Below are 12406 nucleotides of genomic sequence, written 5' to 3' on the forward strand. Positions count from 1 at the left end.
TCATTATTTAATTAAATGCAGGAATTGTAATGTGTTGAAAATTCAGTTTATGTTTCACCTCCAAGAGCAAACCATCTCAGCTCTCATAGAAAACCATATAGGGCATTGGAAACTGAATTGGATGGTGTGGACTGAACTAGGATAAGTGAACTGGATTTTATTGTTGTCATACTAAAGGCTTTCAGTAAGAGCATTGAGGAACAAACAGCTGCTATTCCACCATGAAAAACGCCCCGGGCTTATCTTCACAAAGCATTTCCAAACGGTGTCTCTCTTATCCTAGATCAGATTCTTCCTCTGTACAAGTCCTTCCTCATTTCTGCATCCAAATATACACTACTGTTCAAATGTTTGGAGTCAATAAGTTTTTTGAAGTCTCTTATGCTCACCAAGGCTGCATTAATTAAAAACAATTATAGTGTGAAAGGGTCTAGTGAATGTGAATGAAATGGATTTAAGTGGCTTTTAGTGTTATTTATTTGCAAATGCTGGAGAAAAAAAATATTGTTAAGGCACACAATTGGGTATGCAAACAGAGCAAACATGCACACAAAAAAGCTGTGCTGAATGAAACTTGCAACTTTTGAGAATAAAACTCAACCAATCACGGAGCTCGCACCTGGATATTCACTGGTGCTTAGTGATTAAGATGCAGATTTTGGTGCCGAAATGTTGTGCGAAAGTGCCGCAACTCATCCTTCAGTGCTTGTAGCTGTTATTTTCCTGAGACGTACTCAGGGTCAGACATCACAAACATTAGCCACTTGATCAAATACAACAAGAGCACTGCAGGCTGATGAGATTTCAGTGCTTCAGACATGCACTTCACTGGAAACCACCAAAGCTGCAGTAATTCTTTGTATGGGATTGTGTGTCCATGTGTGCATGGATAAATGTATGTTCGTGTTCATGTATGCCAGTGGTGTTTGCCAAAAGGCTATGATGGAAGCACAGCAGAGCTTGTAAAAATTTCATCAAAAAATGACATGTTTATTTATGTACAAATTACCTATATATTTCTATAAATCTATAAATACTCTAAAATATACATTTAAATAAAATATATTAAATACATTTAATCTGTTAACTGTCACTACCGAGCTTGACACTTATTTTTATTGCCTCTTCCACATCACATATTTTAGTAATCATCCTAAATTATATGTCATTTGTAAGCTTAAACATTCAAAATTGAAATTAACAATTGTTACCATGGAAACAGTACTTTAAATCCTTTTAGCAGGCTCCTCCCCTAGACTCTTGATGTGATGTCAAGTGTCATATTACAGAATTTACTACAATATTTTATAGTTACAACTTTCTCTAATCTTTCTTACACATATCATTTGAAAGGTCTGAGTCTCAAGATTCCAAGATTCATGATGGAAGAAATACTGTGACATATGATTGTGACAGGAAAATGCACAAAAAAAATGTGGGTGTCACCTTGTGGTTATTTTTGGTATAGTGCCTAAACAAAATATCGCAGAACCTCAGTTTTTGTGATATCAACTTCAAATTTGGAACATAACTTACTTAGACGTATGACTTTGATTTAATAGCAGTTTTAGATTCAAATATATTTTGTAAAATATTTATTTTATTAAAAAATAAAATTGTTTCAAATTTCCTTCATTACATTCATTTGCTAATGAAAATTAATATAAAAAAATTGTCAATCAGTTCTAAAACATGGGGAGATCCAGGATTAGGCAGAATGAGCCTGTTATTCCCTTGTTTCTCTCAGCTGACGAAGACCCTGGTGCACACCGTTGTACACAGTACCTGTACGCATAGTTTTCTGGCAGCATACGAAACATAAGAAAGGCGCCAAATGTTCCTTATCATTGCGCAGGTGTCACCAAGGGAACGTAACACTTGCAAACACCCACACTATTTCCTCATTTATCCTACAACCCATGAGTGCTTGATCGCCATGGGAACAGCTGATCACCCCCGACGGGTTCCCTTACCCTGAAACACAGTCTGGTGTCTCATGGGATGCCAACTGATCCCATAATATTGAAGCCCAGGACACCAGTGCTTGCTGGAGAGATGCTCAACCCGCAGCCGGGGTGAGTTTTAGGGTGATAGTAGGTGATTGTGACAGGGACGTGGGGCAGTGACTGCAGAGTCTTATCCTGACAGCAATGAATCATGGGTGCTTTAGACTGCTGGCAGTGTGAGTCAGGCCAAGAATAACCTGCAAGAAAGAGTCCCCATATATATATATATGAAAGAAAGAAATACTTTTGTTCAGCAAGGCGCATTAAATCGGTCAAAAGTTTCAGTAAAACATTTATAATGTTACAAATAATTTTTCTGTTTTAAGTAAATGCTATTCTTTTGAACTTTCCATTAATCAAAGAATCCTGAAGAAAATGTATCTCGCTTTCCACAAAAATATTAAGCAGCAACTGTTTCAACAGATAAACAACATTTAAAATAAAAACTATTTATTTTAAATGTTAATAATATTTAACAATATTAAAAAATGCAGGAAAAAGTTAGAAAGTTAGTTTTAATGTTTTGGCTTCCCTGATTTCCCTGAAAAAATAAATAAATAAATAAAGCAGTCATAATTCTAAAAATATAAATAAATAAATAGTTTTAATAAATGCTTTGCATCCTATACAAATTAGCACCATTATTATTATATCATACTGAATGAAATAAACAGGGACATTTTGATTTGTTTACATCAGTATATGAGTGACAGGTAGACACCACATCCACTGCACAACAGTGAAGTTTCTGGAAATGTCACTGACCTTATTTTTTAAAACTTCTTCCTTAACTCGTATTATTACTGTAAAACATTCAGAATCAGGTCTGTTTCTCATTTTAATATATTTGAGCATTTCTGTGACAGTCACCAGAGCAAATAAATCAAGCTGTACTTGGAATAAAAACTCAGTGAATAACCTCTGACTCACACTCCCTCTCTTTCTTTTGATTTTTTCTCTCTCTTAGGCACATGGGTGACATTTGGGGGACAGATTTCAGATGAGGTGAGTATTGAACATTTAATTTTTATATTCATAACCTGAATATGAACTTAACTCAAAGCATAGATATTTTCGACAACAATTAATCAATTTACTCGTGATAAATATTGTAATATAATATAAAATTATAAAAATTGTAATATAATATAATAGGGGGTTGAATCATCAGTTTTTTTGTTTTTACCCAGTATTCTCATTTCTAAATCCACTCTAGCCATTATCACAAATTGGGCAGATAAGCATGTTCTGTGTTGACAGTCTTGGCAGAGAGGCAGGCTCGTAGACACATCATGCTGTGGTCTTCCTCATTATTCAAACAATAACATCATTCTGCCAGTGCCCCTTTCTGGCACTCACCCAGGGCAAATGCACATAAATACTAGCGGTCTTACATCATAAAAGTCCCTGCAGCAACATCTTCCACCACAAGCCTGTCTTTCCCCAGAGGCGGAGTCTCCTCTATTGTCCAATCATCCTTCTTGTCCAATCAAATTATGTGAGATGCGGACGTCCCCATTCGGTCCCCTTCTCAACATGTCATAAGTCATCACATCAGCAGCTGAACAGACAGTTGTTCCTCATCTGTCTGCCAATATACAACTACACTGACAGAATGGATCACTGTCACTCATGCTGACAGTTCTCCATCAAAGAGAGCTAGAGAGAGATTGTAGAGATTGCAGAGGTTTTAGCCACCATGTCAATTGTTCTGTCAACAGAAGATTAAATTCTGACATTCATTGACATCGACAGATCATTGTATTATTGCAGCAGTTACACAAGAAAAACAGATGCTCTGTTCCAAAACTTACTAAGTGGCTGCTTACATAAAACACATTTTTGCATTCCACTATGCTGCTTTGTTAATTATGCACTAGATGGACATCTTTGACCATTGCGCTCTGAGCAATACAAGGTCTCAAGACATGTTTTGTAAAAGCTGTGTGCCTCATTTTTAGAACACTGTGTCTTGTGCAAGAGTGCATGTTTACATAGAAGAACAATGGAAAAGTAGTGCAGTGGAATGTAAACATGTGAGATGTAGGGCAGCTGAATGGAAAAAATGCAAGGTCCTAAGACACGTTGAACTTCTTTAAACTTGAGATATATTTTTTAGACACTGTGTCTTTAGTACGAAACTGCAAAAGATGCAAGCACATCGGTCAAAGATGTGTGTCAAACACATTTACATAGAAAAACCATGGAAAACCATGCAAAAACGAGACAATGAAAAAGATTAGCTTATTTTAACTTGAGCATTGCATTTTTATAATGCTGTCATGTGCAGAATGCCACAAAAGATACAAGACATGAGCGCTGTAGTCAAATATGTCCATCTAGTGCACATTTACATAGAAAAAGAATGGAAAAGTAGCACAGTCGAAATTCAAAATGCATTCTGCATGAACCGTCCCTATAGGTTGCGTTTTAAGGCTATTTCACATGGGTAATGAAGACTCCTGTGTCTCAGTAATTTAACAGCTTTGTGCTTTTAAATCTTGAAAACTGTTTTGATTTTGCAGTGCAGTTTAATTTATCTCATCTTACGTCATGACTAGCTGTTACTATATATAAAATGATTAGCACAATTTTTGAAGGATACATTTACAAAGCATCCACGCATTAAAATAAACTTGTGGTAACTTATTATGTGCATGAATGCCATTATGCTCACTACGTCTGCCTGAAAATCTGTCCATAAAGGCATGTATTATTTTTTTCTGCATTCTGCACATGACAGCATTATTTTTTTCTGCATCATGTGACAAACAATGTGAGGTGTAAAGAATGAAATCACTGTCAGATTCTATTAATTCCATGCAATGCTATGACACCTACTGTATTCCTATATACATAGTGACAAGCAGGCTTTAAATACCAGGATAGAGCCAAGTGTTTGGAGGGAGGGGTTGAAAAATAACAGTCAGTGCTCTGTGAAATCAACCGAAAAAGGAAAATTGTTTCACGGGCAGAGCAAGCTATTGCATTTTGATGAAAGATTACAAAGATAAACTGTTTTTCTTTAAAATAACTTTCATTTTCTGATCCTGTTCTGTCCCTCTCTCTCTACATCGCTTCCTATCCTAACTGCTCTGTCCATATGAATAAAAGTGACAAAATATTCTGCAAAGGTTCAAAACAATATGGGCCCTATTTTAACGATCTAAACGCAAAGTGTAAAGCGCAAGGCGCAGGTGCACTCAGGGCGTGTCCAAATCCACTTTTGCTATTTTAACGACGGAAAAACGGCTGGCGCGCCCGGGCGCATGGTCTAAACGGGTTGTCCCTGTTCTCTTAATAAGTAGTGGGTGTTTTTTGGGCTTAACTTTCAATAAACCAATCAGAGTCTCATCTCCCATCCCCTTTAAAAGCCAATTGTGCTCGTCCCATGACGGATTTGCTATGTACACGGCGGAATTTGGCAAGCGCAAAGACAGAACGCGTCTCCAGAGAGGAGCTGCTCGTGTGCGAGCAAATAGTTAGCCTAATTCTGATACATGCGATGACTATTCATCATTACATGTAGGCATTTTTATATTTAATTAGCCTACAAAAAATTCTTATGCATTGCAATCCATTAATTTTTAATAAATTAAAAATGTTTGTGTGCTGCTGTGCGTCCCTGTGTTTAATAAGCAGCGTGTACGCGCGTTGTGGACCCCCCTATACTAACACGCTCTTTAAATAACAAAGAAAACACATTGCGCCAGACTTTAGACCAGGTTTGAGTTGGTCTATGGTGCAGTCTATTTTCAGCTCCTTAAAATAGCAGTGCGCCAGCAATGCGCCTGAACACACCTATTTTTTAGACCAGCACGCCCATGGGCGCACAAATGGGCGCAAATGCATTTGCTAACTAAACGACGTGGCGCTGGACGGGAAAATGCGAACGGCGCCGGACTGAAACTATAGCAAACACACTTGCGCTGCGCCTTGCGTCGCATTGCGCCGGGTGTATGATAGGGCCCTATGTCTAAAAAGTACAAATTCAGCTCAGCCCTGAATTTGGTTTGGACAAATTAAATGTGATGGATGTGAATGTTAGAATAGTGCTTCACATGGCAGTGAATCATGTGAAGTGGATTTAAGCAACACTGTTTTCAGAAAGGTGAGCACTCAGCTATCCGTTTACACACACACTTCTGAGCTCTCTGCAATACTGACTGGGAGCTGAGTGCTTGATATTGGTGTGTGTGTGTGTGTGTTTTGCAGGTGGCAGAGCAGCTGATGACTATAGCCTATGAAAACGGGGTCAACCTATTTGACACTGCAGAGGTCTATTCAGCTGGGAAGTGAGTTTGACCTTTGAAATTTAGTGCTAAATCCAATTTGCATGGATCAGTTTTAGGCTTGCTGGCCAGTTCTGAGTGTTAGGTAGTGCATGGCACAACAGACTAGAGTGGTCATATTTTTCTGGAGTTGTACATCATCACTCTACCCCTGTCATAAGGCACATTTAAAATGGCAAAAGTCTGCATATGTGCTTGGTTGTAATGCTTTTCTCCATTCTTTGAGCATAATTTGATGAATTACTTCTGTCATCATGATCACTAGAAAAGTGCACTAACATTCATTTTAAATAAGCTTTAAATTTCCTCGAGCTTTCTATAGACAGTACCCATAGCTCAACGTTAACTGCGTCAGGCAAATAGCGCCGACGCTTGTGAATCTGGAGACTTCTATAATGAAACTCATGCATACAAAGGAGGTGTGTTTACCCTGAAAAAAAAGTGATAGTAACTTTGAAGTTTAAGTTTAAATATATGCATAGAGCAGAGCAGTGCTGGGAAGTCGTGGCCTAATGGTTAGAGAGTTTGACTCCTAACCCTAAGGTTGTAGGTTCGAGTCTCGGGCCGGCAATACCACGACTGAGGTGCCCTTGAGCAAGGCACCAAACTCTCAACTGCTCCCCGGGCGCCGCAGCATAAATGGCTGCCCACTGCTCCGGGTGTGTGTTCACGGTGTGTGTGTTCACTGCTGTGTGTGTGCACTTTGGATGGGTTAAATGCAGAGTATGAATTCTGAGTATGGGTCACCATACTTGGCTGTATGTCACGTCACGTCTCTTTCACTTTTTTCACTTTTTTTCACTTTTCTGAAGTGGCTCTATAGTGAATTCACCTCACAGTGCCATGGAAAAATCTCTCAAAGCAAGCACTCAAAATGTATCTTTCTTCTTCACAGGGCTGAAATAATCCTAGGAAACATTATCAAAAAGAAGTGTTTAAGGTATTTGTCTTTCATATAATCATTTTAATTATCAGTTTCATTGGCTGAGAAATGTACAAGACCACTGCTTTCACATAGAGTCTGTGTGTGTACAGGAGATCCAGTCTGGTTATCACAACTAAACTGTACTGGGGAGGAAAGTGAGTATCAGTCTGTCTGTTTTTCTTTCTTTCTAACTTTATTTCTTTCTTCTGCCTTCTGTCTATTCATTCTGTCAATAAAATCTGCTTTGATTTTCTCCATGAGATTTAGGCTCTTAGATTTAGTCTGCTTATATAAAGCTTTCTTTCTTTCTTTCTCTAGGGCAGAGACAGAGCGTGGGCTCTCTAGGAAGCACATTATTGAAGGTAGAGATTCTCCTTCTTTCTTCTAATTCCCCTGTCGTTTGTAATTGACTTGAACCTTTTTTTCTTCTTTTCTTTGTAGTTCCCTCCTCCTTTATTGATTTTTTTTCTCTTTCATTGCAGTAGAATGCGTGTGTGGCCTCAGCACCCACACCAGCATTCATTCCTAAACAGTGTGAGATTCTTTCTCAATCCTTTTTGATTTTTGACACATGCAAACCAAAATATTGATTCAAATACAGTATAGATACAGAAACTTATACATTTATTACACTTCAGAATATAATTTTCATAATCTGAATGTTTGTTTGTTGTTTTGTTTTCCAGTAAGCATGTCTAAACATCTTTAAAATAAGATATATTTACATAAAAATCATAATAAAGATATTAAGACAATCTTATTTTATTTATTTACTTACCTACTTCTTCACTTACGTATGTAATAATTTATTCATTTTGAGTTTTTTGAGTCTAACCCCATCCAATCTCAAATAAATTGATTTAGTTTTAAGTATGTTTAGGTATTTCTACTGGAAACGAGACTAAAAGTCTGATGAATATTAAAAAATGAACCATTTAAAAAAGATTTAATCACATACAAATTTAGCTGCCATTTTTTAAAGGCTTTTCATTTATTTGCAATTTATTTTTTATTTACTTATCATAATAGTCTCTTTTTAAAGAAAGAGCTTAAATGTTCCTGACACAGCAAAGTATGTTAAAAGACATGCATCGCTGAATTGCTTTAATAGCCTCATGCATAATTAAAATGGCATATTTACGTATTCTGATTATCAACCGCATTAAATTATTGTGTTTGAAAGTGTTTGAAATCATAAGCTTTATTTAAATGCTTGATCAAGAGTGGAAATCTATGTGTAATAATATTCAGATTTATCTCTGCTCTATTACTGTATTTATTTGAGAGAGAGGCGGGCGACTGATTTTCAGAGAGTTTAATATCTGTAATGTCATTTCTGTATCACTTTCAGATTGAGAAAATTCACTGTTTGTATTTCATGAAACTAATTGAATCATTCACATACTGTGCTCCCTCCCTCCTGTTCTCCAAGTTATTTTTATCACTCCAGCTTGTGTGTAGCTTTCCTTTCTGGCTCGTGTCTCTCTACCCTTCTTGCTAGCTTGTGTTTGTTTGACATTGTTTGTGGGCTAGAAAGAAACGTCTGTTTATCCTCTATGTACTTTAAAAAAAGCTCCCTGCTAAGAATATCTCCTCCACAAACCCAGAAAATTCTGACTGATTAGAGCCGTGGCGGATGCAAGGACGCGCTCCGTGAGCACGGGCCTGATTAATGAGTCTGAGATTGGCTGGATTGCAGTATGTTTGTGAAAGGACAAGCGTGGGGTTTATCTGTCAGATTAATTTCAGTATGGCAGAGTAATCATGCCAGCGTCTGATCACCTGAATGCTATCTGACAACTTTGTTTCAACACACCTGGTGTTTGCGCTCTCTCTCTTTTCTCTTTCACCCAAGATTTACTGGCATGACTGTAAAGTTTTGCCAGTCCATTACTTTCATAGTACTTAAATATAGGTGTATGAAATAAGAAAAGCTACAGTACAGTGTGGGTATTATTTGAAAGAAAAGCCTAAATAGAACGAAGAATAAATGTGTTCGTGGAGTTCAGATGAGTGACCCCAAAAAGTATATGGACACCTAAGCAGCATTCAAAAAAAGTTTGAATGCCATTGCATTAAACAATAAAATGCCAAACCAAGTGGCATTTATTTAAAAGGAAAGACATCACAAGCACTTTTCATGCAAAATATTTTACAGAATAGATGTTTGTGAGGTTCCTAATGGAAAAACGACAGATCTTTTTATATAAATTAAGAAAAACAAATAACATTTTAAATAAATTTAAGAAGAACAAATAGAACTTTTTAAATAAATGTATACTTTTATTCAACAACAATGCATTAAATTGATCAAAAGTGACAGTAAAGACATTTATGATGTTAAAAAGATTTCTGTCAAATAAATGCTGTTTTTTATACTTTATATTTATCAAAGAATCCTGTATCATGAGTTTCACAAAAAATATTAAGCAACTGTTTCCAGTATTGATAATAATAAGAAAATCAATTTTTTTTTTTTATGCTGCTGCTGACAATTTAGCTTTGTCATCACAGGAATAAATGTAATTGTAACATATATTAGGAAAGAACACAGTTATTTTAAATTGTAATAATGTTTCACAACATTGCTGTTACTGTATTTTTTTATTAAAAAAGTACAGTCTTTGTGAGCAAAAGATACTCACCTAAACATTTGCAAAACAAATTTTACCGATCCTAAACTTTTGAACGCTGTACATAATTGTCTATACTTTTATATGACATTCATTTTAATTGTGGCTGAATTGCCTTTTTGGGGCCATGTTATGATCTATAAATAGGGATGAAATAATATATTGGTCAAAATGATAACCACAAATTATTTTTGTGTTCAATGTTTTTATATATTTATATGTTTATAACATAAGCTAATATAACTAATATAATGGTCGATATTATACATCTGTACTGTTTTTTATTTATAGGTAAAGTAGCACCAATTTTGAATTTCTAATGAAGACTGAACAAGCACTGATATACTGTAGTTCCAGTATCACCCTAATCAGAATATTATTGATAATTTAAAAAAAAAGATAATATTGGATGATATCATTATGGTCATTGATATACCCCTAGTCTATAGATAAACACAAATAAACATATTGCTTACAGTGTATAATGTATGTTACGAACTGTCCCTCAGTGTGTGTTCTCTGTCTCTCTCTCTCTGTTTCTGAATGGTGCAATGGTGTGATAGTCAGACTGAATCATTCATCCTTTTTCTGCTTCCTCATCTTGTTTCTCTTCCTCTTCTCTGGTGTCTACAAAGCTGTACTTTTTAAATCCTCTCTCAACTGCTCACCTGATCCTATTTTTGCTCTGTCTGAGATTCCTCTCTCCTTTCATCCCTCTATCTCTTTTCACACTTCTGGCTGCCAGATAGCAGCTAAAAATGAATCTAGGTCCTTAGGCAAGTACATGAGTTTGTGTCATCATTTTTAATCTTTTCTGTTTCATAGCTGAATGAAAGTTTATTTACTTGCCCTCATGTTGCTTCAAACCTTTTTTTTTTCCCACAAAACAAAAAATATTGTAATAGGCAGAATGTTTATACTATGCTTTGAATGAAAGTGAATGGAAATTGGGGCTGTTTGTCATATCCAAACCATTTAATAGTTGTGTGTGAGGAACAAACCAAAATTTTAGCTGTTATTTGATGAGCATCTTTCCTGCAGCATACTAAACATATCCCAGACAATCTTTTCTAGTGGATTTAAAGCGATTTTGGATTCACTTTCACACCAACCAAATAAATCACACTTTGAATCCAAAAAAACATGCACATTTTCTTATGCTTTCTCCCTGTAGGTCTGAAGGGTTCTTTGCAGAGGTTACAGCTGGAGTATGTGGACGTGGTTTTTGCCAATCGCCCTGATAGCAACACTCCTATGGAGGGTATGTGAGGCTTAGGCCCAAAACAAGTGTCACTTTGCAAGCTCGATTTTGTGCATCATTGTATTCTGAAATGTGTTAGAGACAATTCGTATAAATGTCTTTGCTGTACTCACTTTTAGTCAATTTAATGCATCCTTGCTGAATAAAAGTAGATTAAAAGTAGTATTAATTTCTTTTTTAAATCCCAATGGCCCCAAACTTTGGAACAGTGTATGTTTAATGGGACCCTGTGCTTGGGGCCTTGGGAAAAGTCAGTTTTTTCCTGCATACTAGGTCTAAATTGTGTATGTGTGTGTGTGCACTTGTACAGCTATCTTTGTGAGGGCCGGTTTGAGTTTTAGATCATCAGTGTGAAGGACAATCTTGTAAAGTGAGGACATTTTGGCCGGCCCTCACTTTCTAAGAGCCCTTTAAAGGCCTGTTTGAGGGTCAGGTAATAATTGGCTAAAGGGTAGGTTTAAGGTAAGGGTTTGGGTGAGGCACTTAGTTCTGATGGGTAGGTTTAGGGTGAGGAGCTAGAGATTGCATTATGTCAATGATACAAAGATAGCTATACAGTGTGTGTGTGTGTGTGTGTGTGTGTGTGTGTGTGTGTGTGTGTGTGTGTGTGTGTGTGTGTGAAACAGGATGTAGGGTGCTATTTCCATACATCTCAGGAGGTCATTTTTCATAATCCCAGTCTAAACCCTCTCTCAGTCCCTTTCAAATTCTGTGGCACTGCAGTGCTCAGGAAGTCTACTTCTTATAGTCTACTTCACACACACTCTCTCTCTCTCTCTCTCTCTCTCTGAAGGGGATTAGAGACTTGTCCATGGGGTACATAGTGTATTTTTAAGTTGCTCTTTCCCTGCTGTGTCTCCAAACACCAAACATTTCTCTTTTACACACACACAGGTTTTCCTATCATTATGAGTTTATTCCATAGGCATAATGGGTTTTATACTGTACAAACTGTATTTTCAACCCCCTTACCCTAACTCTACCCTTAAAACATTTTTAGATTTTCAAAACACTTCATTAAAACACTGTATGATTTATAAGATGTTTTCCTCATGGGGACCTAGCAATGTCCCTACAAGGTCCAAATTTACTGGTATTACTATCCTTTTGGGGACATTTGGTCCCCATAATGTAGGGAATACCAGTTACACACACTGTCTAATACATGCTTACTACAATCTAAATGAGGACATACTGCTTATATTGTTTTAATGTGAAGCATTCTATTCTATTCTATTCTATTCTATTCTATTCTATTCTATTCTATTCAGGACATCCCCAAATGTCCG

General features: G+C 36.6%; 1 protein-coding gene across 1 annotated transcript in view; it reads left to right on the plus strand.

The window, feature by feature from the left end:
• The window catches only part of LOC109088337 (voltage-gated potassium channel subunit beta-1-like), a 29600-nt gene that overhangs the window by 7954 nt on the left and 9240 nt on the right, over nucleotides 1-12406 (plus strand). The window contains exons 3-8 of the mRNA XM_042778665.1: nucleotides 2974-3011; nucleotides 6222-6301; nucleotides 7194-7238; nucleotides 7334-7378; nucleotides 7542-7585; nucleotides 11031-11117. Coding sequence (XP_042634599.1) covers nucleotides 2974-3011; nucleotides 6222-6301; nucleotides 7194-7238; nucleotides 7334-7378; nucleotides 7542-7585; nucleotides 11031-11117 — 339 coding nt within the window. The remainder of the gene's footprint in view (nucleotides 1-2973; nucleotides 3012-6221; nucleotides 6302-7193; nucleotides 7239-7333; nucleotides 7379-7541; nucleotides 7586-11030; nucleotides 11118-12406) is intronic.

Source organism: Cyprinus carpio, chromosome A2 (assembly GCF_018340385.1).
Source record: "Cyprinus carpio isolate SPL01 chromosome A2, ASM1834038v1, whole genome shotgun sequence".
In the NCBI taxonomy this organism is placed as follows: Eukaryota; Metazoa; Chordata; class Actinopteri; order Cypriniformes; family Cyprinidae; genus Cyprinus; species Cyprinus carpio.